The 25,102-nt window shown below is 37.5% G+C and overlaps 2 protein-coding genes across 4 annotated transcripts; both read right to left on the bottom strand.

Annotated features, from left to right (window-relative positions):
- Positions 1-12: 12 nt before the first annotated feature.
- On the bottom strand, positions 13-13,465 carry mcoln3a (mucolipin TRP cation channel 3a). 2 transcript variants are annotated; one of them, XM_048162338.1, is made up of 12 exons: positions 13,115-13,465; positions 11,783-11,947; positions 11,176-11,329; positions 10,847-10,928; positions 10,655-10,751; positions 10,258-10,357; positions 9,308-9,417; positions 7,665-7,814; positions 7,446-7,547; positions 7,148-7,270; positions 6,757-6,963; positions 13-6,292 (listed from the first exon to the last, which is right to left on the bottom strand). In XM_048162338.1, exons 1-12 carry the CDS (start codon positions 13,328-13,330, stop codon positions 6,146-6,148), a joined length of 1,653 nt encoding a protein of 550 aa, XP_048018295.1. In that variant the 5' UTR covers positions 13,331-13,465; the 3' UTR covers positions 13-6,145. The 2 variants fall into 2 exon arrangements, with proteins under 2 accessions (XP_048018295.1, XP_048018294.1); XM_048162337.1 differs by having other exon boundaries at positions 9,308-9,420; positions 13,115-13,464.
- A 3,240-nt stretch (positions 13,466-16,705) lies between these two features.
- Positions 16,706-23,550, bottom strand: LOC125250036 (B-cell lymphoma/leukemia 10-like). 2 transcript variants are annotated; one of them, XM_048162342.1, is made up of 3 exons: positions 23,291-23,550; positions 21,480-21,768; positions 16,706-17,642 (listed from the first exon to the last, which is right to left on the bottom strand). In XM_048162342.1, the coding sequence occupies exons 1-3, from the start codon at positions 23,339-23,341 to the stop codon at positions 17,248-17,250; spliced, it is 735 nt and encodes a 244-aa protein (XP_048018299.1). In that variant the 5' UTR covers positions 23,342-23,550; the 3' UTR covers positions 16,706-17,247. The 2 variants fall into 2 exon arrangements, with proteins under 2 accessions (XP_048018299.1, XP_048018298.1); XM_048162341.1 differs by having other exon boundaries at positions 16,706-17,645; positions 23,291-23,547.
- Between the last annotated feature and the right edge of the window lie 1,552 nt (positions 23,551-25,102).

Raw genomic sequence — 25,102 nt, 5'->3', positions numbered from 1 at the left:
AATACTTCCTAACCTACTGAGACCCTGCGACCTCATATGAGGACATTACATTTTTGCCTCTTGACACAATGATAGTCAATTTTGTAAATCTTAGACCTGTTGGCCACATTTAGGGACACTGCCCACACCACCTTGTGGTGATATCACAACATTACACCACTGTCAGTGAGAACAAAATGGCTGGAATATCAGCAAAAAACTTCTACCCCAGTTCCCAAAAGAAAAATGACCCAGGTAAAAAATCTATTCAAATTATATGAATGAAACAAATGTATTTATGTACAATACTGTCTCTATCATCATATGGGGATTAAAATTTGACATATTTTAGTAATAGTAGCACTCTAGGACATCAGTAAATGTGAAGCACTCGTTTGAGGACATTGGGACTATATAACGTTATTTTTTCTACCATGTGGTTAGCTAAACATGGGAATATTTAGATGGATTTAGACGCATTAGCATTGAAAAAACAACAACATTTGTCTGTGTGTGTGTGAGCAGAGTAAATCATAGTAAATCATAATAAATAATACTACAATATGGTTTATCAAGGTGAATCATGCTAGAATCCTGGTAAATCATTCTAGTAAATATCGGATATCGGCAGATAGGCCTACTCAAACCCCAGCTGGATCTCTAATTTTTTTTACGTTATTACAGCGAAACTTTCATTGTCAAGAGCAGAACAATTGCTCATGGCAATTGCAAACAACTCTGAGGTGGAGGATCTCTCAGATGGGGAAGATAATGATCCTGCTGTGGACGAAGTCATTTTACAAGATGTTGACCTCATGGATAAGCATCCTGATTTTTCGCCACCTGATTCATCAGGAGATGATTCCGGTGAAGAGTACACACCACCTGATGCAGCTGAAGATACTGACTCTGAGAATGAAAGTCAGCCAAATCATGCACAAGTGCACAGACGTGGACGTTAAGAACAGCATATTGAGAATGATGAGCTGGATGAGGAAGATCAGAGACATGGAGAGCCCAGACCAGAACCAAGGAATGCTGGACGTGGAGAACGCTGGAGGTCTGCTCCATTTAGACCAAATTTGGTCCAGTTTCAGGATGGAGATGATGGACTGAAAGATGAGCGAACAGGTTGGCAGCCACTGGATTATGTGGAGCAGTACATTGACTCAGACCTGATGAAACTCATTGCTGACTGCACAAATGCCATGTCACTGGGTAACAGTGGGAGATCTCTCTCAACTTCGGTAGATGAGATTTATCACTTTTTTGGAGCAGCAATCTTGATGTCTTGCATGCCTTATCCACAGATAAGGATGTTTTGGTCCAATGCCCTACAAATCCCCGCCATTAGTAACACAATGTCACGTGATCGCTTCTTCAAACTTAGGAGCCATCTGAAAGTAGTTATTGACTATGATGTATCAGAAGATAAGAGGGAAACCAACAAATTCTGGAATGTGAGGCCTTTTATGGACCGTATTCTTACTGGCTGCCGCCTTCAGGTTCATCCAGAATGCGTCTCAATAGATGAGCAGATGATCCCGTTTACAGGGGCCTGTCCAGATGGGAAACTATGCGTGGTCAAGTGGTACGACAACAAGCCAGTTGTGATGCTCTCCACTGTTCACTCAGAGCAGCCAGAAGATACTTGCCAGCGGTGGTCCAAGAAGGGAAAAAAGTATGTGACCGTGACAAGACCAAGCATCGTGCGCGAGTACAACTCAAAGATGGGAGGTGTAGACATGCCAGATAGAATGATGAGCTACTACCGAATGTCTGTGCGGACGAAGAAGTGGACAATTCACATGCTGATGCATTTCATGGATCTTGCCCTTGCCAACAGCTGGCTGCTGTATCGCAGAGATAACCAGGAAAATGGCACCCCAAGGAAATCTATCATGAAGTTTCTTGAGTTTCGCATGGTAGTGGCTCAGGTATTCCTCAGCAAGTGTGATGTTCTTCATGAAGGTGCTCATGTCACAGAACAAGAGAATGAGAAAGGACACCTTCCACCACCAGGCAAAAAATCTCGGGTCGCTCCAATCCCCCATATCTCAGTCCGTTCCAGTGCTGCTCATTTCCTGGAGATGGTGGCCTTGAAAAACCCCATGCGTTGCAGAGCACAAGGCTGCACTGGGAAATCCCGTGTGCGATGCATGACATGCAATGTGCATCTGTGCTTGCAAAGTGAATGAAACTGCTTTGCAGCATTTCACACCGGTCAATAGGGGCTATTCCAGTCAGGCTGGAAAGATAGAGGCAGCTAGTTAGGAAAAAAAGCCACAGTTCAAAGGCTGCTATGCTGAATTCAACTGTTTGTTACTGTTACAGTTTGCACTTTAGCTGTTTTATTAGCCATGTTTCAGGCTGTTTACATTTTATGTAGGCTTTACACTCTGATGTTTACATTTTCAAATAAACTGTGAAAATGTGTCAAATTAACTTTTTGTACCAATGGAGTCTATGTGTGTCATACAGTAAGATAGACCCACTGTACTCGTACGAGGACATTAATTTTTGAGAGAACTACTTATTGTATTAAGCTGAAATTTTGAATTTTGACTAATTGGGACCTTCTGGCCTCAACAACAAATAATATTTCAAAAAGTTATGATAGACCCACTGTCCTCACATGAGGACATCTTTTTCTGCAAAAACTACTTCCTGTACAAAAACAAATTTTAGGTATTACACTTATTAGGTCCTACATATCCCAAATAGCAAGAACAATTATAAAATGCACACCAGGCAAACTCTCGGGTCTCAGGAGGCTAAAATAACAGAGTAAAAGTAGGCTGAATTATAATGGTCAAACTCTATAACTATTAATCATATCACAAAAACAGCAGCCTAAAACGGAAGAGAAAATAAGAGAAAACCTTCAGAAACATAGTCGTTTTCAATAACATTCTCCATAAACTTCATGTTTTATCATCCGTGGCCTTAAAAATATTGTAATTTCTGGAAGATTCTTCATCTGTTTAGAGGAGCTGTACACTTCTGTAACTTCACATTTAAATCACACTTACATATACAATATCTTCCTAATAATTACAATTGAGAATGTGTTAAAACTTACTTACAGTTTTGTCCTCTAAGGATTCATAAGTATTAAAAACTCTTTTCGTCCTACGTTTGTTTCCTGTCAGGGCTGATATCAGTTTCTGTTGATGATGTGTTCCAGTTAGTTTTTAAATGCCCTTCCCTCGCTAACTTCCCTCAGTCTCGTTGACTCATTGCTTACGTTGCACTACTGGAGGAACCCGTGCAATGGGCTGAACTGGAACATCCTAATCCATTGATCTCTTGGAATCTGCTATGGAATTAATTTATTATTAAATTTTTCCCCTTTCAAAATTGTTTAATGCAGCATTCTATATGTATATATGTGTGTGTGTTTTAAATATTAAAAAATGATTATTATATCATAGAGTTTTTTTGTTGTGTGTTAATGTGTTTATGACACATTGTTTGCATTTTAGATGAAGAAACAAACGCACCGCCGTCTGAGGTGCCAGTCAGGAGAGATGAATTCAGATGTATATAAAAAGATGTGACCGCACACTCAACTTGCAAATAGTTTATTTACCAACGTTTCGGCAAAAAGCCTTTGTCAAGCCTTCACAGGCTCCCGTTCAAGATGCTCATGCAGAAACACATTTTCTAATCCATCCGTCTCTCCGAGATTGGTTTGCAGCGATTGACCTCTCGACCTGATTGTCAGGTTCCTTACGGGTGCGAGAAAGCTAAATCCTCCTCGTCCTCATGTCACACCCTCTTGGGACTTCTCCTTGGTGCTAATGGCATTACAGAGAGCACCTTCTAGCCTCTGCAGTCAACTGAGCTGAAAATCTTGTTGTAAAAGACGGCACTCCTGACTGCACTGGCCTCCATCAAGAGGGCAGGGCACCTTCAGGCATTTTTGGTCGATGAATCACTCCTTTCAGGGACCAGATGGTGAAACTGCAAGTGCCGCACCTGGAGGAAGGAGACCCAGTCCTTGCTCTGCTCTGTCCCGTCTGTGCATTGTACCTGTAGGTGGATCGAAAGCAGAGCTTCAGGACCTCAGACTGTCTGTTATGGAGGCCAGCAGAAGGGAAAGGCTGTCTCTAAGCAGAGATTGGCCGACTGGATTGTGGATGTCATCATCTTGGTGTACCAGTCCCAAGGCGAGCCATGCCTCCTGGGGATGAGCGCTCACTCTACTAGGAGTGTTGTTTCTTGCTGACAGACATCTGTAGAGCTGGGGGCTGGTCAACACCCAACATGTATATGGCTTAATGTAACATAAATGATGTCTCTTACTGAAATATGTAGTATGTTACGACCCTGTCTTTTCCTTTGTCACCTGGTGGTGGCAGTGTGGCGTCTGGATATGGTGTAAATGCCAAATTGGATAATTTATGGGTGGATAGTATAAATATCTGGCTGATTTACTCAACAGTTCTTCCTCTGGTAGAACGTGTTTCTCCAGAGAAGTCATTTGCTCCAACCTGTTTTCATTTTGTTCTTTCCAACCTTTCTTACCCATTGGATTCTTATTTTCTTTTGTTTATTTAAACATCTAGACATTGTGCTATTTTGTTTGGAACAGATAATTTTTGTAATAAACAACATGGCAATTCAAAGAACTAATTTTTTTGTGTTATCCTCTTTATGTTACAGTCAAGAACGAGCTGGCCATGACAAGTAGAAAACCCATTAAAAGATTTACCTTATTTAAAAAATCCATGACATATTTTGCCAAAGTGAAGAGATCTTTAGGAAGTTTTATTCTTCCCATTCTTTTCTCCTCGTATCGCTAGTAAAGCAGTAAAGATCGCTTCTCTTGGCTCATCGACTGAAAATTACAACCAAAAGCTGCACAATGTGGCATCATATATTATATTAGAGTTGTGTTGTGGTAAAAATAGCAATAGGACAGTGTCAGTAGCTCACCAAGAGCAACCATTTGACGTCATCGACATAGAACACAAACAAAATGGCGCCGCCCATTGTTCAAATATGATTTTTTAAATAACGTAAATCTTTCATGGGTTTTCTACTGCATATTTCAGTAAGAGACATCATTTACATTATATTTATCCATACAAGTCTTAATACCAGGGGTTCCCTTTAAGTGATTTGTTTCATCACAAAAGTAGTTCATTCAATGTACTGAAGCCTCTTCTCCAATGGCATCCATTCAAAAACAACTGACACATCTGTTTTTTCATAGTTCTTTATACAAAACAGATTGTTTAAAAGCAGCTTCACAATAATAAACAGTAAAATAGTGATCAATGATGCAAACTTTATCAAATATAAGACAAATTCTGCTGTAAAGCAGCTATACAGAGGACATTAGTGTCATTATTCAGCTGAGGTCTGTTCAGTGCTGATTCAGCTCAGTTCAATAACTGTGTAAAGTTCATCAGTTATGAAATGAGTTCAATTCAGCTATAAGCAGCTTTACAGAAGACAATAGTGTTGTTGACGGAGTCAGTTCAGTGTTGATTCATTTCAGTCTGGTTGAGCTAGTTAGTAGTGTGTTGAAACTGGTGGTTATGGTAAGGGGCGGGGCATTTCCCAAACAAGCTCGAAACATTTGACCAATCACAGCACACTGCTCCAACCGACCAATCAGAGCACATTGTGCTTTTCAGAAGGAGGGGCTTCATAGAGACAGGAACTAAACAGAGCGTTACTGACAGACTGTAAGAAGAGGAGCTGAACAATGGAGAATATGAAGAAAATAATCAACATTCAAGCAGGAAAACCTGTTCTTGTAAACTTAATTAAGGGCATAACATGGGCACAATACAGTACATCCCATTGACATAAAAATAAAATCTTATTTTATGCCTTCAATATGCCTTTTATTATCTTTCTTGTTCCAGTTTGTGCTATTCTGGACAATGTTTGAAACTTTGTATTGTTAACAAATTATTAATCAAATTAATCACTTGTCTTTATTTTTAAATTTGCTAAAAGTGATATATAAGTGTGTATGTTAAATGTAAATATATTTTAATTTGATTTATTATAATTATTTTTTTATTTATTTTTATTATTTTATTGTAACATATGTCTGATCTATTGGCACCTATTTCTCAATCCTAGTCTCGTATATAGTCATATCATGACAAAAAACAAACTCGTGGCACAAGTTTTCTCATTAGTTTCAGGTGCAATACACACAAGGAGCACAGAGACAACAAAAGCTGGAGGATTCTTCATCCATCATGTACTTCCCTGAGTTGGGTGGGTCCCTGCATTCAGATATGAAGGCCTGCAGCTCTGATAATGGAGCTCCACGCTTCTGGTAATGCTGCAGTTAAAGAGAGAGCAGCGGTGAAGTGTGGTTATTCATGCTGGTTACTGAGACTATCAGCACCACACAATAGATCCTGAAGATATAATCATCTAGTTTCACTCGTAATCTCTTGCACCACAGCTGCGGTGTTGACTTCAATACCAAGTCAGTACTGAAATTTTAAAAATGTGACACTTTGAGCGCTGTTGAGGGGATTTATAAACACCTCTGATTGGCCATTGAGTTCACACGCTCAACAGATATGTCTCTGATTGGCCATTGAGTTCACACGCTCAACGGATATGTCTCTGATTGGCTACAATGATCAACACTTCAAAAACATGCTGTAAATAGACAATAGCCAATCAGAGGTGTTTACGAATCCAAATTTTTAAAATTATCAACTTGATATTGAAGTCAGGACTTTTGACAGCACTAGTATAACGCACTATCTGAGTAGCAGGCTTTAATAAACTCACCTTGATGGTTTCATACGTGTCTGTGATAATGGCAATGAAGAGGCTCAAAATCATGTATGTAAAGAGAGCGATGAAGCTGTAGATGTACATTCTGCTGAACAACCACACCAGATACGTCTTGTCCCGGAGCTTTTTGAAGGTAGAGTAGACTTCATCCCCGTTAATCATGGAAAAAAGGCAGTAAGCTGCCATGTTAAATGTCCGAAACTGTGAGGAAATAAGCATTATTATTGTTTTCTTCATCATCTCTTCATTTAAATGCTTAATTTAGCTTAAAACTGCTTGAATGGGTAGTTGACATCATTGTAACGAGCTTAATGAGATAAGGAGGCTTGCCTGGGGGAGTCAATCGACAGGGAAAAACTACAATGAACTCTTTGATATTGCTCACGTTTTCATGATGTGGGCCCAAAATGATCCACCCGCAGAAGCAGTAGCTGAGATAGATCATAACAGCGCAGAAGGAGAATCGAATGGCATTAGGAAGAGCAGCCTGCAGGGTGAGGATGAGGATCTGGAGCCACAAAAGAGACAAGGAAAGCAGACTCATCATTGTCTTAGATTAATTACGAAGCAGATTGAACTTGTTCTTAGTTAATGAGATGAACTGAGAAAAGACATAATTTGCTTTGCCGATGACACCTTTTTGTATTATTTCAAATCAAAAACTGAATAAATGAGTATCTTACATAATATTTCTGAAAGAAACTCAGATAACGCATTACTCCAATCCACACAAGCATTGTAGCTGAGCCCAGTAAAATACTGCACACGTCATAGTTCGTCAGCTCCTGAAAACAAGACGATTACTGAACATTAGTGCATAGATCTGAACAACTGTATAACAACAATATATGAAAAAGCATAATAGGGGCACTTTAAATCTTTATGGTGCATCTCTTGCTCACCTTGCTCTGAATGCAGATTTTGAGAACTGAACCTGCAATACTCAGAGTATCACTGATGATGATGAGAATGTACCAGCCATTGATAAACTCCATTCTCTCAGACCAGGAAACAGTTTTATGGTGGTGAATGGACACGAACGTGGTGTACTCCTGAGGAGAAAAGACATGTATATGACATAGCTGTTACTATCGACATATTGTGACATGCCCATGCCCCTGCTCCTGATTTTATTTTTCTTTAGATTTAGGACAGTGACTTGTTGTCTGTTTACTAAATGGATTTCAGGCTTAATGCTTTTTTCATTCTATATGATTTGAAGTGCAGATTCCATTTCCTTTTTTTGATCTATATACATTATATGGACGAAAAAAGTATTGGGACAATTGACCATTACACCATAAGGGACTATAATGACATTGCATTCTAAATGCAGACATTATTATGGATTTGGTCCCTTATTTGCAGCTATAACTTCTAGTGAGGGTTTTTCACAAGTGTTTCTTTGGGAATTTTTGCCCATTCATCCAGTAGAGCATTTGTGAGGTCAGGCACTGATGTTGGATGAGAAGCACTGGCTCGCTTCCCAAAGGTCTTTGATGGGAGTGAGGTCAGGACTCTGTACGAGCCAGTCAAGTTCTTCCACACCAAACTCATCCAACCATGTCTTTATGGACCTTGCTTTGTGCACCAGGGCACAGTCATGCTGGGATAGAAAACAGCCTTCCCCAAACTGTTCCCACAAAGTTGGAAGCATAGCATTGTACAAAATGTCTTGGAAATGTTTGTAAATGCAGACTGCATGACCAGGTGCCTGATTTTATACACCTGTGGCAATGGGTCTGAATGAAACACCTCAGTTCAATAATTAGGAGGTGTGTCCCAATACTTTTTTCACATAGTGTATGTTAGCTGCATCTCATTTTGAAGGCTGTGCTTGGCTGCACAAATCACACGACACAGGAGAATTACTAGAATAAGTCAGTCTTTAAAGGATCAGTTAACTTTCAAATGAAAATTTGCCCAAGCTTTACTCATCCTCAAGCCATCCTAGGTGTATATGACTATCTTCTTTCTGATGAACATAATCTGTGTTCATGAATGTGTTCATCAGAAAGAAGAAAGTCATATACACCTAGAATGGCTTGAGGGTGAGTAAAGCTTGGGATAATTTTCATTTGAAAGTGAACTAATCCTTTAATAAGAATACTCTGGGAACTCAGGAGAATCACTGGATTAAAACAGGATACATCAACCAAGTAAACTAAGACAACACAGAACAATGAACAGAGGAAACTAAGGGCACATATACACTTAAATACACATGGAAATCTAATTAACAGAAACAGAAACAGCGTAAAGTAATCAGTAACCAGAGGAACTAAAAAGGGAATGTAGATGGGTAGGCAAACAGGGAAAACCAAAACAAAAACACAAACAAACTGAACATAAGGTTACTTTTCAGAAATGAGACATCCTTGATGATATATGTGTCAGACAAATGTGACCACCAGAGGGCACAGCCTTTAAAATGAGCCGTAGCTGATGAATCAACTCTTAGTTCAAAGTTTAGTTTGAACTTTTAGTTAGTGTTTGACTTTTTTCATGGATCGAATCTCTTGATCTACACTTTATGGAGACTTACTGACTGCAAGAGAAGGCCTGTGTAGACTGAGCGTGTGCAGAGGATGAGCGACAGCAAACAGGAGCAGATGACCACACAGTCAAACAGAACAATGAGCCGGAAGTGACTGTCTGCTGGAACAAACACAGCAAAAGAGACTTTTAGACATTAATCTCATTATGTCACATAGTTAGCTGCTACATGGACAGCAGGAATAATTATAGTTGATTAAAAATGTATTCAATGTCCTCATTTTTATTTGCTCAGCCATCAGATAACTGATCACATCAATGTGTTGAAAAAATGGATCAGAAAATATTTTTTTAAATATGTCTGAAGTGTCCGAATACTTTGGAGTCACTGTATATGATAGATGTTATGTTGGTCTCAGCATTGAAAGTATGTGGACTGAGGCTCCTTTTTTTCCTCTGTCAAAGTTGTATACTATGTTTTAACATATGGTTTTCTATGTACCAGAACCATTTCCATATAAGGCTCTACTAGGAGTGAATGTGAAACAGGGAATGGTCCCTGCTTTTCTGCATCACCAGAATAGGAGAAGGTCCTTGGGATTTTAAGGGACCTCATGGGTACCTGACCAATAGATGACCATATTTAGACTTGTTTTTCTATATGTATCACATTCCTATACCATGATCTATATGATGTATTCTCTTTCTCATTGGCTGAAACTATACTACACCCCTTGTACTCTTTCTATATATTCTCTCTTTTCTTATCAATAAAAGGAGACTATATTCTCCCTCAGCGCTGAGTGATTGCTCATTCAATTGCCAAATAAGAGGTCTGGGATGAGGCACGAATTAGGAGCAAAAACCTAACAGTATATTTATGTAATGTCCTGTTAAGTGATGACTGTGATGACCACAGTGTGATATGTGATGATGACCGCTGATTTTGTAGAGAGGAAGTGTTTGTGGTAAATGGTCCTGTATCACAAATCAACTTACTTGAGTCAGAAACATTCCAGTCCTTACAAACATTTATCTGTACATGACTGCTTAAAGATATCTTGATTTTTCCACTGTGTGCATTGTTGTCAAACATGATCTGTAATCAAACACAGCACTGAATCAGTCAGTCATTCTCTAGTTGACACTGAGAAATAAAGAACTGAACAGCTTGTGACATGAAGAAATTGGTTGACATGAAAGAAATTAAAACCAAAATGATGTAGAAGTGGAAAACGTATAGCTTTCATGTGACTAAATGTGAAAAACCTCTATTAGCCAATCCTGGAAATTCTGGCAAGTAAAAACTTGAAAATGTTCTTTTTTAAATCAGAAACTATCTTTCTTTGAATGTTAAGGAAGTAGAAAAGTGTATTTCTTGAAGTCTAACACTTACATTAATGTTGAAGTCATAGCAGTCAGGAAGCTCTTGATGGCGTACTGTTTGAAGGTTGATAGCCTTTACTTTAAAATGGATGTTTACTGCTAACAAACTGGAAAATGATCACAAAAATATCATTTCATAAATATCAAACTCTATACAATAAAACTGATGAATGTATTTCAAAGAAGAATGTAGTGTACACACCTTTGAAAATCTAAAGTGAGGTTCATGTCATTGTCCAAACTATCATTCTTGTAGGGTAATATGGGATAAATAGAAATACATTCTGCAAAATTAATATAAAAAATATATATATTTAAAAGGTAAATAAATACCAAACAATAAGCTATAAATCCACAGACCAAAACCCTTCAAAGAAAATTCTATTAACATTACAACACATTATTTAACAGAAACCCCAGATCTAATAATGTACAGTAACAGTGTGCGTCTACTATCTAGAAAATTGTGCATAATATCTTTATCACTCATCTGATCTTTTCCACAGAATTCTGATGAAGTATGGTACAGACCTGTCTCTACACGTGGATCAATATCAAAGGTCTCACTGGCAGGTGAAATCTTAGCGTGTCGATAGAAGTCTTGACAGAGGGACAGAGGGGTGAACATGTCATCGATCTTCTCAAACGCGTGATTATCTACTGTCAGGTTTTGTAGGTGTAGATACTAAAAAAAAATGAGACAATTTATAAACCATAAAGCAGTTTCAGTCACGTCACTCTTACTACATTTAAAATGTTAGCAACTTAATATTTAATTGTACTAAAATGAAATTCAACCTTGCATAAGCAACCTAAAACATTCCCTTTCGAAGTGGAACTTTGACGCTATGTCTTGGTGTTGATGTTACGGGAATTATCCATACTTCAAGACCCAACAGTAGTTGGGGAGGGAGGTAAACGAAATAGAGGGAGTCTCCATTGCCCAAATAATTTCGTTCACCCAGCATCATCTCCTAAAGCGGAGTTGGAAGCCAGTTCAGTTCAGTCCCTGGTCGGTTTTTGTCTGTAATTTGCTGTGGTATCATTCTAGGTTAGTGTTTGGATTATAAAAAGACTGTTTTCTAGAATCTGCTTCATGTGTGCTTACCCCACTGTGACAGTGACCCAAAGGACTTACCCTTCTGATTACGTAGAGTATGTGGTCATGGACCTCGTGTCTTGTGTACAAGGCATAATCTTTGTTGCTGTCCTTGTAATTTTTCAGGAAGAAATGTTTGAAGGCGATGAGATTTTCCTCTTTAAAGGTGACCATCATCTCGTTGCTCAATCCAAAAGAGACTAACTGTGATACAAAAACAAAAGGTAACACGTTATTTCAATAGTCAATTTTAGACATTTTACTAACTTTAAGTAACTTTGCAACTACATGTCAACTAGCAGACATTAGAGTATTAGTAGACTGTCTGCTTAATACCTGCTAACACTTTATTTTGATGCTCCTCAACAGACATGAATATGTAAATATGTGCTGTGTGCTTTCCTTTCAATAATAAATACACAACAAAAATGGCATTGATGAGAAAACAGCAGATAAGAAAGCATCTGATCGCAGCGATGTGGATAAGTTTGCATGAGCTCTGCAATTCTGCACTCCAGTCAAATCACATTATGTTTATTTATATACCACTTTATACAATAGATTGTTTAAAAGCAGGCAGCTTTACAGTATTAAACATGAAAAAAAACAGTATCAGTGTCTCTTTAAATTAGAATTACAACTACATTTTCTACTATAAATTAGATATCTAGTGTGTTCATGTTTTTAATCACAGACGTCTGACCTTGAAGGACTGAACAGAAGAAATAAACCGGAGAAGATTTACGATTTCCAAGAAGGCAAAGCCTCAGAGCCACACCTATCTATTACGTAATCGCCATGGACCAATGGTAGTTTGAAGGCGTTTACCAGCCAGAGCAATCATTTCCGGAAAGTTCGCTTTGGCAATTTTTTTGGAACTCCTGAACCGAACACAAAACAAACTTCCTTCTGGCCTAATTTTTTTCTAAATGATGTCACACCAATTCGTTCTTCAATTTCACTATTAGTATATCAGACTTAACACTCTGTTTAGTTCCTGTCTGTATGAAGCCCCACCTTCTGAAAAGCATGATGTACTCTGATTGGTCAGCTGGAGCAGTGTGTTGTGATTGGTCAAGCGCTTTGAGCGTGTTCGAGAAGAAAAAAATATTTACTATTTTACAGATATTGTAAAGAAAACTCAAGACTACAATGGAGACGTTTCAGGGAATTCAGAAACACTGACACTGATATAGAGAATAACTTTATGTTGAAGTTTTAGAGTGTTTTCATGCTCAAACAGCAACATTACACACTTAAGCTAAAAAAAAGTCCTCTTTAAAAAGCTTCTCCTGTGACAAACTACAAAAACAATTTGATAAATCAGTAGTTCTGGGGTAAATAACATTAATTAGTAAGGTAATCACATACCTGAATGGTAATAATGGCGATCTTGAGTATCTGCAGGATCATTTTCCATGGCTTACGACCTCTTGCTCTGTATTTCTGGCATGGACTCATGAAGAAATATTTTAGTTTCCTCCTGAAGTTTTCCACAAACTGAGGGTCCGCATGTGATTTATCTATCCTGTTGCATTCCAAGTGATTATTTGAAGCACCACACGAAAAAAGCTCCCCATCAGTCATTTGTGCCACCTCACTCTCGTCAGAGCATCAGACTGACTCGGCACTTACCACAGACAGGGCTTTTCTACATTTGAGGAACTGAAGCTGTTGTCTTGCAGTTTTCAAACTGGCAGAACCAGAGCTCATCTTCAAGTTGAGTTATCTCTCAGTGCTGATAAAAGTAAAAATCAGATAAAGTCACATTTTTTAAATCACCACACTGTAGAGCAGATGATGTGCAGACTGGAGAGCAGGTTGAACAGCATTCACTTCATTTGTCTGTCACTCTTTATGGGTGTGACTGTAAAGTATAAAAAATATGAAAATGCTATGATATCCCTAAAAAAGAGATAAATAACATGAAAATAATGCTTGAATCAGCCAGAATCTGTTCCCTTAACATCAAATAGTTAGTGAAGTCAATCGAGCTGAGAATGAATTCCTCCATCACTCATCAGCGACACATTCAGTTATTCAGACATTATATGACTGGATTTCACAAGCATGGCTGCCGGCATGACACGTTTTCAAAATTCCAATCTGACAGTTTCATAACATTTTGTTGACAGTTCATAAAAAACTGAAAGAAGTTTCTTTATAACTTTTTAAACACATTTAACAACACATTTTAGCATTATTGTAAAATAAGTGTAACTAAACCTTGTGTGATGTTTATATAAGTTCATATGAAAGATGATATTTCTATAATGTCCTTGAAGGAAGTAAAGTCATTCAGTATGTGTACAGTAATTAATATAGCCTACACATATCAGCCAGTTATAATTGATTTTGAATTTGAAATCCTCATATTATATTTTCATGAATCTAAATAAGTGTAAATTTAATTATGAAAATGTATTGACAGTGTCAGAAAAGTGCCATCATTTTTTTATTTGCTTTTACAATGCACATCAAGACGCATATACTTTAATGAGGACCTTTTATGTTTTTCTCCATGTTTGACTTTCTTTAGTGTGTAATGTTGCTGTTTGAGCAAGAAAAAGGTTTCCAAAGTTCCTCCAGCAGGAGTTCTTCTCTATATCAGTGTCAGTGTTTCTGAACTCTATTAATTTTTTTCTTCACAATATTCCTCATTTAAATAATGCATATGCAGAATAAAGGGGTGGGGCCTGGTTGAGTTAGTTGGTAGTGTGTTTCCCAAATTACCAATCACAACATACTGCTCCAGCCGACCAATCAGAGCACATTGTGCTTTCAGAAGGAGGGGCTTCATAGAGACAGGAACTAAACAGAGCGTTACTGACAGACTGGGAAGAGAGGAGCTGAACAATGGAGAATATGAGGAAAATAATCAACATTCAAGCAGGAAAACCTGCTCTAGTAGAGCACAAAAACTAAATAAAGACTTGAAAAGGTCATCTTTAATACTACCATCATTATCATTATTAAATAATTTGCTCTTGTTTGTGTCTCTGATGGGTACAACTAAAAGAAACAAAATCCAGGGGTCTTGAGGTGTTTTTTTTTTTTAACTTAAAGGCATAAAAACTAAAAATCAAATATAAATACTGTAAAACAATGAAATTATAGAATAATATCCAAACTACTCTTCTTCACACAGTGGAAGTGAACGGTGACCACAGCTGATTTTCAGTGTATAACAGCCTCAGTTTCAGTGGTTAATAATCACAGAAAGATATTATACGGCTTCAGAAGCTGTGTTGGTGATCCCGGGAGTGTCCAGGAGATGGCAGTGGAGCATTGTATTCAGGTGAATTAGAGCGGGCAGTGGGTGGATGGCACCTACCTGTATGTCTATGGCTACTGAGATGGGCTGTGAATAAAGAGACCATCAAAGATTAAATCCACAGTTTTCCTTTAGTATTCAAGATACTACAGCAGTCATCTGGAATTGCTTGGTAGTATTATGCTGTTTTTATCCCTATATAAACCTGACAGTCCCAGATATGTAAGAGAGCAGTGTGAAGAAACTTCTCTTCTGCTGTTCCAGAAAATAAAGAAAGTCATACGAGTTTGAATGATTTATAATGTACCTGTTGAGCAGACAAAAAAACGCTCAAACTCACATTAACAAGCTAATTACTTTAAATCCACAGTCATGCACTGTAAAAACAAACCCACAGAATCTACTCGAAACAGGTCATTTGCACCCATTTTGTTTGGGAAGACTTCATCCCATGTGATAAGTAAAGTCTTCCTAAATTTAGCAGTTGAGATAAACTGAACATTTGTCAATACAATACACAATACAAAGTGAGTAATATGAACTCCTGTTTGTTATTGTACTAAAAAAGCTTCTGTTTGCAATGAACAAGAAGTTACTCATTTCTGCACTGATTTCAGTACAGCTTTTGCTCAGTGAATGGAGAAACTTACACTGAACTTAATTCATGCAGCCGCCCACAGCCTCACCACACGCTTCACTCTGCAGCACAATGTAACCACAACAAACTTCAACAAACTCGGTTAAATGTCAAACAGCAAATAAACACTTAATTTCAACATTTACTCGCCTGATCCAGCCCTATGTAAAGCAAGCTGGAAACTAAAAATCAAATGCCCAGTTTCAGTTAATGCTAAAAAACAAAAAGATGTAGGTAGTCCCAACACAAAAACAGATTTCAGTAGATTGGACACAGTTAAATTAACTCTTTCCCTGCCAGTGTTTTATTTTTAAGTTGCCAGCACCAGTATTTTTGATCTTAATCACTAAACTTTCATGGCCGCCAGAATATTTTGTTGCACAAATATGTAAACAGTCCATACGTACGCGATAATTCATGGCTGTGGGATATCATTTGCCAACATTGACAACATAAGCTGATGTTTTCAGCTCAATATTTGACCAAAAAATTGTGGTTATTTTCATCAGTTATGGCTCGTTAGATCTGAACTAGACACAAACTAGTAAGAAAGATTGCATTTATTTCAGTGAACTATAGCATGTATTTGAATTCATTATCGAGTGAGAGAGAGTGAATTGCCTGCGTCTATGAGTTTAATTACTTCAAAACCAGCGATGTTACTAAGAAATTGTTATTTCTTAGTAACATTGTTGCTTAGTAACTCATTGCTAAGAAATATAATGTAGCGAATCAGAAGCTAAGCTATTTTACTAATAAGAGTCGTGTAGAACCCGTTGAACCCCAGTGAAGTCCACTATATGGAGAAAAATCCTGGAATGTTTTCCTCAAAAACCTTACTTTCTTTTCCACTGAAGAAAGAAAGACAAAAACATCTTGGATGACAGGACTTGAATTATCAGGACATTTTCATTCTGAAGTGAACTAATCCTTTAACTAAAGTTATCATGAGCACTGAATTACAAACTGTAACACAGAACACGAGTGCAGCGCTGAAAAGGGGCGGAGCTACAGAAGCTCTATAAATCAAAAGAAAGAATAGAACCTCTGCTTTTAAACAACAACAAAAACATTTTATTCTAGCTTCATTCATTATTATCAACACTTGAATGTGGGAAAGTTTCATTAAAAATATGCATTTTCGAAACAAAAAGCTGAGAAAATCATGTTTTCGTCCATAGCTGTAGTAGATCGAGCCCATCATCACCCCAAAGCCGTTTCCTCTTCATGGGTTCGACAGTTTATTCAGTAACGTTAGTCAGTTTGGATTATATGATCATGTTAGCTTCCATGTGTGTAAACAACTTCTATCCGCTCTTTTTCTTTGATTGTTTTTGGATCTGGAGATGCTGTACTATTTCAGAAGATCTGTAACAGCGCCCCCTACCGTATAACAGTGAAAACACAGAAAAACTCGTCAATGGCGAGGAAAGAGTTAAGCGGAAACCAAATGTTCAGCAATTGTGTTACTTTAACTTATTTTAATTAAGCAAATTTAACAAGCAGCAGAATGTGCTTTGATTGGAGAAAGACATAGACTAATGGTTTGGAAATGTTCTGAATCTCACACAGAGATTGTGTTGAAGGGTTACGCTAGGACATGTGTGGAGTTAAACAACGCGAGCGCAGCGGCTGGAAGTTGGCGTCCCCGCTGCTCCCTGCACTTCCACATACAGCAGCGTCCGGATCCTCCATGTCCAGCTCCTCCGGCAGCGCTGGAGCTCCAGGGTCTCCAGGTTTAGGAAGGCTGGATGACGTTGTGGAAGACACGTTCATGCTCCCGCTGCCTCCACAGCCCGACAGACCCTCGTTCCCTCGACCCGACCCGTAGCGTAGGTTAAAGGATCCTGTAGCGACTGAGGCGGACGTACTTGCTTCTCCTTCAGGATGGTAACATATAGTGGAGTACTTGTCATAGTCCAAGTCCAGTTTGGAGAAGTCATTGGTTGCGTTTTTTGTGCTTGAATATGCCGAATTGGCCGAGGAGCCTGCTGCAAAACATGAAAATATGGGGTTGTTTAATATTGTCATGTCTGGAGTCCTTACATTATAAACAAGAAACTATTCAATAACATTCAAAACCAAGAAACTTATTACAAATACTTAATAAATTACTCCTATACTATTAGTTATGAATGCAACTTCTTTTATTAACCACAGCCTCCAGATGTTGTGAGCTTTGGCAGTTGAGACATATATATATATATATATATATATGTGTGTGTGTGTGTGTGTTAATGTATATGACGTAATTTATTTTTCATGTCTATTATGTCTATTACTGTTGCACTTTTAAAGGGGGCATGAAATTTTAAAGATGTTATAATGTTCTTTGAGATTCACTTATAATGCTTTTTTTGTGAAAGATTTTTACATAAAAAAAAAAACATCAATTTAGAAGTAATAAGCTATTTTCAATCCTGTTTTTGATCCTCTCTTTCAAACACACTGTTATGATTCAAGATTTGGATCATTTGGATTGTGAATGGGTAACAATTTTGCATATTAAAATTATTTTTAACATCCCTGCGTTTACACGTGTGGAACTGTTTTGAAAACTTCTGATGTTGAAAAATGGTATTTTATTACACTATATTATTGTTGAAGATGCAACAGAAAGGTGTTTATCATGTTACACAGTTGGAACATTTGCCAACTATGAAACATTATTGTGTATTAAATATTATTTATCAATGTTGGTTGTTGCAAATAAAGTTTAAGGAGTTTCCAGTTATATCTGACCGGATAGCTTGCAGTGTTTTGTGTAAATGAATTATTGTCGCGTTGTCATTCTTATAGTCATTGTTCATAATCTTCAGTAAAGTGAGTACATATCAAATGACCTGTAACAGACAAAGCAATAGAGACACATGGTAAAAACTCACACTTGTGAGACCCAATATAGTCGTCACTGCATCATCTTTTATTTTCAGTCTCTCTGAAAAGCCTACGTCAAACTGTGTCGTTTAAAAACGAATCCACAGTAAAATGAAACAAACAGTGTTTACTAATGCGATTCTGGAACTTTGTTCAAATAAAGTTCACACAAAAATTAAAATTATCCCATGATTTACTCATCCTCAAACCATCCTAGGTGTATATGACCATCTTCTTTCAGACCAACACAGTCAGAGTTATATTAAACAATATCCTGGCTCTTCCCAGCTTTATGATGGGAGTGAATGATAACTGAGATCTGGAAGCTTAAAAAAGTGCATCCATCCATCTATCATAAACATATATGCATAATATAACCACCATCTGTTTCAAGCTAAGATTTAAATCTGAACGAGGTTTGCTGCAAAATATAACCATAAACCCTATAAACCTACAGTAGATTTGATCCACAAATTTCGAAGGCCTCTCAATGATCCACATGATCAAAACTTTGCTGTTGATCTACTGTAGTATTTCTGTCGTCTGAATAATAGTTCACACTGTTTTAGCAAATAAAAAGTAATTAAAGTAATTGTACAAACGTCAGCTTGTGCTTCACGTCTTTTTGCTATGAAATTTTTATCAAGTAAATGTAAGAATAATTTGATCATAAAACTAAGTATTTAAATATCATCTTACTAAGAGATTACTGGCAGATAGAGTGACGACTGATATTGATATGCATTTTATGTAAGTATCTGCTATACTGTTATAAAGATCTCATTGATTTACATTAAAAGCATCATAATTTAATATAAATGTGCAGGAAATGGCTTATTTTTGCTCAATTTGGGCCTCTGAATAAATTGTAGGTGTTTTTCCTCCTCAGGTTTAAGCTCCATATTATCATATTATATGAGCCATAAAAGCCTGATACTCAGTTCAAAGCGTTCATCGCTGCCATTTCACTCTGCGGCCAAAAAAAGGCTGATGGTCTTGTTTGAGTCACTGTTTTCATCAGCATCAGCTCGTCTACGGGGGCCGCTGTGGCCTGGTGGTTTCAGAGTTGGACTACAATGAAAGGTTGTGGGTTCGAGTCTCGATATTGGCAGGAAATGTAGGTGGGGGATTGAATGAGCAGCGTGGTCAATGTGTACCATAAAAAAATAAGTTTCAGACCTTAAAAATTCCTCCTCGCTGCAAATTGGCATTTGTTCAAACCAAGCTGGGCATTTTCTACTTCCACCACAATAATATGTATGTGTACACTCGCACTAATTTACATCAATCATAATGAATCCAATCCGATTCGGACATTGTGTTTATATGAAAACCCTAAACATTGCAATCTGATTCACATGTTCATTTAGATGAGCATTACATGTGTTCAGAACAAAACCAGTCCGTCGCGTGTTCAGGACTGAACTGTGGTTTGTGTGTTTGTTTGAAGGCTTTTTAATCCAACTGAGTCATCCATCTGATTTCTAACGATTATTTGGTTCCATGTACGTCACGCTGAGGAGGAGGTGATGTTTTTGTTCTGGAGGACTTTGGTTTTACCATTACTAACTTTTAAGTGATAACGGCATGTCTTGCCTGACAGCTTGTGGTCAAAATGACCAAAACTTGTCCTAACACCACTGTAAACTGCCCTTTGAGATCAGAAAGTGGTAGTGTACTTTCATCTCATAAAAAACAAGAACATTTGTATATATAGCGTCGCTGTTGAGCAGAAACCTCATGTGTACGAAACAGCTACTTCACAGGAAATGGAAATAATTAGATACAATGTTGCCATATATATGGCTTTATAAATGGTCAGACACTTGCATGTGTATTATTAATAACAATATTAATAACATTCTACCAAAATCAAGCTCAAATTAGATTTCCAAGTATTTGTCCAGTGAATTGTGTGTTTTATACGTCAACAGATCGGACGCATCTGAGACAGTAAGACAATCGCATTACACTTTATACCAGTATGCTTTACTGTAGCTATATGTGGGCACTCAGTTTTTCCTGTAATTTGGCCAAAATCTCATCTGATTAAAGCATTAGTTCACTTCAGAATGAAAATGTCCTGATAATTTACCATGTCATGCAAGATGTTCATGTCTTTCTTTCTTCAGTGGAAAAGAAATGAAGGTTTTTGAGGAAATCATTCCAGGATTTTTCTCCATATAGTGGACTTCACTGGGGTTCAACGGGTTGAAGGTCCAAATGTCAGTTTCAGTGCAGCTTCAAAGAGCTCTACATGATCCCAGACGAGGAATAAGAGTCTCATTATTTTTATAAAAAAATAATCATTATATACTTTTTAACCACAAATGCTCATCTTGCACTACTCTGTGATGACGTAATCATGTTGGAAAGGTCATGTGACATAGGTGGAAGTACCGCAGTAGGGCGAAAAACTCAAAATTGTCCGACATCATTGTTTTACCTTTTTTTGTAAAGGCCGTTTGACTTAGTCTTTGATGTTCGCTTTGTAAACACTGGATCGGTACTTCTGCCTACGTCATGTGTGATCTTTCCAACATGATTACGTCATGCGTGGAGCATCTCAGAGCAGTGCAAGACGAGCATTTGTGGTTAAAAAGTATATAATGTTTATTTTTTTAGAAAATAAGTGATGGTTTCTCTAGATAAGACTCTTACTCCTCGTCTGGGATCATGTAGAGCTCTTTGAAGCTGCACTGAAACTGACATTTGGACCTTCAACCCGTTGAACCCCAGTGAAGTCCACTATATGGAGAAAAATCCTGGAATGATTTCCTCAAAAACCTTCATATCTTTTCCACTGAAGAAAAAGAGACATGAACATCTTGGATGACATGGAGGTGAGTGAATTATCAGTGAACTAACTCTTTAAGAAACGTTCTAATTCTGAATAACAGCGGCAGTATTTGATTCATGATATGACCCTTTAAATAATGTTTTTTTACCTTTTAAAGCTTCTAGTCGCTCATTTTTCACGCGCTGCACCTCATCTGTGATCTTTGCAATGATGAAGTTGAGTGTGCGGCCCCACTTGATGGACTCGATCAGCATGTCTAAACCCCGTGGGTTTTCTGCGAGGATATCCAGCAGTTTGCTGGTGCGTCTCCCTCTCGTGGTCCTGCAGCTGATCTCCTCCGTGTCCTCTCTGGTCAGGATCTTCTTAGAGCGCAGGTAATCGAAGTGCCGCTCCGCGATGATCTTATCCACCAGGTATGGTCGTAACCGGTCTATGGCCTACAATAAAAAACAATAAAAGTGAAATACTTACAGAATGACTTTTACAATTAAAGAGGACTTGTGTGATGTTGATGTTTGAGCATGAAAAAGTTCCAGTTCTTCTCGCCTCCATCTTGAGTTTTCTTCACAATATTCCTCATTTAAATAATTAATGCGCAGGCGGGGCCTGGTTGAGTTAGTTAGTAGTGTGTTGAAACTGGTGTTTATGGTAAGGGGCGGGACATTTCCCAAACACCAATCACAACACACTGCTCCAGCCGACCAATCAGAGCACATTGTGCTTTTCAGAAGGAGGGGCTTCATAGAGACAGGAACTAAACAGAGCGTTACTGACAGACTGGGAAGAGAGGAGCTGCAACAATGGAGAATATGAGGAAAATAATCAACATTCAATCTAGTAGAGCACAAAAACAACATCAAGAAAAAATGTGGAAGATTTAATTTCACATTCCTTTGTATATTTACCATTACATATGACATACTTTAAAAGACCCTAATGGTTGTATCTAAATAGTTAAGACGACATATGGCCTATTATAAATCAAATACATCTTAAAAGGCCTTCAGCCAATGGGATCACCCATTTGTTAAGGAACACCTTAAAGAAATGAATTCATGATAGTTAAAAATAGTATGTGTAAGCAGTTTCTCAACCCCAGTCCACGTGACTCACTTCCCAGAATGCTCTACATTGCTCTAATCTATCTAAAACATTAAGGTATCCTGAGGACCAGAGGTGAGAAACTCTCCCTGTGTCTGAATATGCCTACTTCCATACTATATAGTAGGCGAGAAATAGTGTGCGAGTCAAGTACCCAGACAGCAACATAGTCTGGCTCAGATTCGGCCCTCATCCGGTACATGTGGTTTATACGCGGACCAGATGTGGGCCGGATCTGTGCCGTCACTATGTTGCTGTCAGGGTAGTATGTCCAAAATCACATAACTTGGTGAAAAGTGACCTACTACTTCTTGAACAGATACCAAATGTAGTACTTACTATGTAGTATGCGATTTTTGGACACAGCATACTACTTGCTTCACCTACTCAGTAGGGAAGTATGCATATTTGGACTCCAAGCTTTATGATTGGCTGACACGTGTGGAAAAGCAGATGTTTGTTTACTCAGACAGTGATTTCTCATAAAGCAGAAATAAAGGTTTAACTTCTGTTTTTGAAAGCTGTTTTGAGCTACACATTTAATAGCCTACATAAACTTTGAACAGTAACTTAATTATTGTGTCTGATATCCAAATAATTTATCGCGTATTCCAATATAATTAATATACAAGCATGTCTGAAAGTTCAAGTGTACTTTATAGTGTTTATACACTGTACGTAAACTGATGAATCTCAATGAACCGAATTAATTTGTACGCTCTTTCACATATTTCGATCAGGTTTATGATCAGCAGACCAACACCTCTTTCACTTCCACTTTATCGAATCATAATCAGCCAAACTCACCGACATATTCACACACAGTGTTTTACACACTTTCATACACATCACACTTACTTCCTTCTTTATATCGGCCATTTCGTCCTCCGTCAGGTGAGTAACCTCCATCCTCCTGTTCTGTTTTTCACCTCTCGAGTTTTCAACTAGTTCCGGTAAGAAAAATATGACTGCGATTCCACGTCAAAGACGGGAAAAGAATGAAATGAGTATTTATGTTATAGGCGTTCATAAACATGCGATGGCGAAGCTCGAACTATAATAGTTCTCTAAAGTTAAGGGGAACTACCGGGATCTCCAACTTCCTGATTTGATACATAGAGACGCTCTTACGTCACAATCCATGCCCTGATATCTGCTCAGTGTGTAATATCTACATCTGCTTTACTGGTGCTTCACACATCACTGGCCACATGGAAAATCTCTGATTCTTCTGAATGCTTGTGCACAAGTCTGTCTGTTCCTTCATTTATATCTTATTTCATGATTATTCATTTGTTTTACACTTTTAGACTTTATTTTAAGGTGTCCTTGTCTGTACTGAGTAATGTACTTACTATAGGGTTATGGTTTGGTTTAGGGTCAGTTATTCATGCATGATTTATAGTTTTTATTATAATAAGTACATGTAACTGAGTGTCATGTCTTAATGCATAGTTTAGGTTTATTATGCATAGTTATTTGAGCATTTTATGCAACCTTGACTCAATAGTTCAGATTTGGCACAATATAGAAATGTTGAAGCTGGCCAGAGGAAAATGGCTCCCCCTGTTGGTTGATGGGTCATCCCAATCTTTATTTTTTTATTTCATCTCATCAGGCTGCTGAAAAAAAGTTTCTTATCCTTTCATATAATGTGCAATCTTACAAATAACAGTAATAATTAAAAAAATAATTGTCATATAGCTTACTACTCATTAGTACAGTTCAAAACTGTAATTAAAAAAAAATACCACTCTGCTACTAAAACATGTTTTGTACCTTTAACATTTACTGATAACTATGGAAGCCCGTTTCCGCCATAAAAAAAAAAAAGCCACTAAAAAAAAAAAAAAAAGCAAATGAATGACTTTTTATCTCAGAATTCTGACTTTTTATCACGCAATTGCAACTTTATATTGAATTCTGACTTTATTCGCAATTGCGACTTTATATCTCAGAATTCATCCGACAATCTTATATCGCAATTGCGACTTTATATTCAGAATCTCATCAGGACTTTATATTCTGCTGCAATTGCGACTTTATATCTCAGAATTCTGACTTTATAACTCGCAATTGCGACTTTATATCTCAGAATTCTGACTTTATATCACGCAATTGCGACTTTATATCTCAGAATTCTGACTTTATAACTCGCAATTGCGACTTACAATTCTGATAACAGTAATAATTAAATTCTGAAAATAATTATGTCCTATACTCGCAATTGCGACTTTATATTCTGACTTTATATCACGCAATTGCGACTTTATATCTCAGAATTCTGACTTTATAACTCACAATTGCGACTTTATATCTCAGAATTCTGACTTTATATCACGCAATTGCGACTTTATATCTCAGAATTCTGACTTTATAACTCGCAATTGCGACTTTATATCTCAGAATTCTGACTTTATAACTCGCAATTGCGACTTTATATTTCAGAATTCTGACTTTATAACTCGCAATTGCGACTTTAAATCTCAGAATTCTGACTTTATAACTCGCAATTGTGAGATATAAACACGCAATTGCGAGTTAAAAGTCAGAATTCTGAGATAAAAAGTCGCAATTAATCTTTTTTTTTTTTTTTTTTTTTAGTGGCGTTTTTTTTTTTTTTAGTGGCGGAAACGGGCTTCCATAGATAACCACCATAATAACCTGATG

Source organism: Megalobrama amblycephala, linkage group LG17 (assembly GCF_018812025.1).
Source record: "Megalobrama amblycephala isolate DHTTF-2021 linkage group LG17, ASM1881202v1, whole genome shotgun sequence".
In the NCBI taxonomy this organism is placed as follows: Eukaryota; Metazoa; Chordata; class Actinopteri; order Cypriniformes; family Xenocyprididae; genus Megalobrama; species Megalobrama amblycephala.
This window is presented reverse-complemented; position numbering and strand designations above follow the sequence as displayed.

Bases quoted from the DNA above. Each gene is read 5' to 3' on its own strand.
- mcoln3a (XM_048162337.1), bottom strand. From the start codon at position 13,330: ATGACTGATGGGGAGCTTTTTTCGTGTGGTGCTTCAAATAATCACTTG. The intron at 10,358-10,654 runs GTAAGTGTTAGA...GTTTGATTACAG, and splicing joins GCTATGACTTCAACATTAAT to ATCATGTTTGACAACAATGC. The intron at 9,421-10,257 runs GTAAGTTGATTT...TGTTTGTTCCAG, and splicing joins CTGGAATGTTTCTGACTCAA to CAGACAGTCACTTCCGGCTC.
- LOC125250036 (XM_048162341.1), bottom strand. From the start codon at position 23,341: ATGGAGGTTACTCACCTGACGGAGGACGAAATGGCCGATATAAAGAAG. The intron at 21,769-23,290 runs GTAAGTGTGATG...TTTTTATTGTAG, and splicing joins TGGCCGATATAAAGAAGGAA to GCCATAGACCGGTTACGACC. The intron at 17,646-21,479 runs GTAAAAAAACAT...CATGTTTTGCAG, and splicing joins GCGACTAGAAGCTTTAAAAG to CAGGCTCCTCGGCCAATTCG.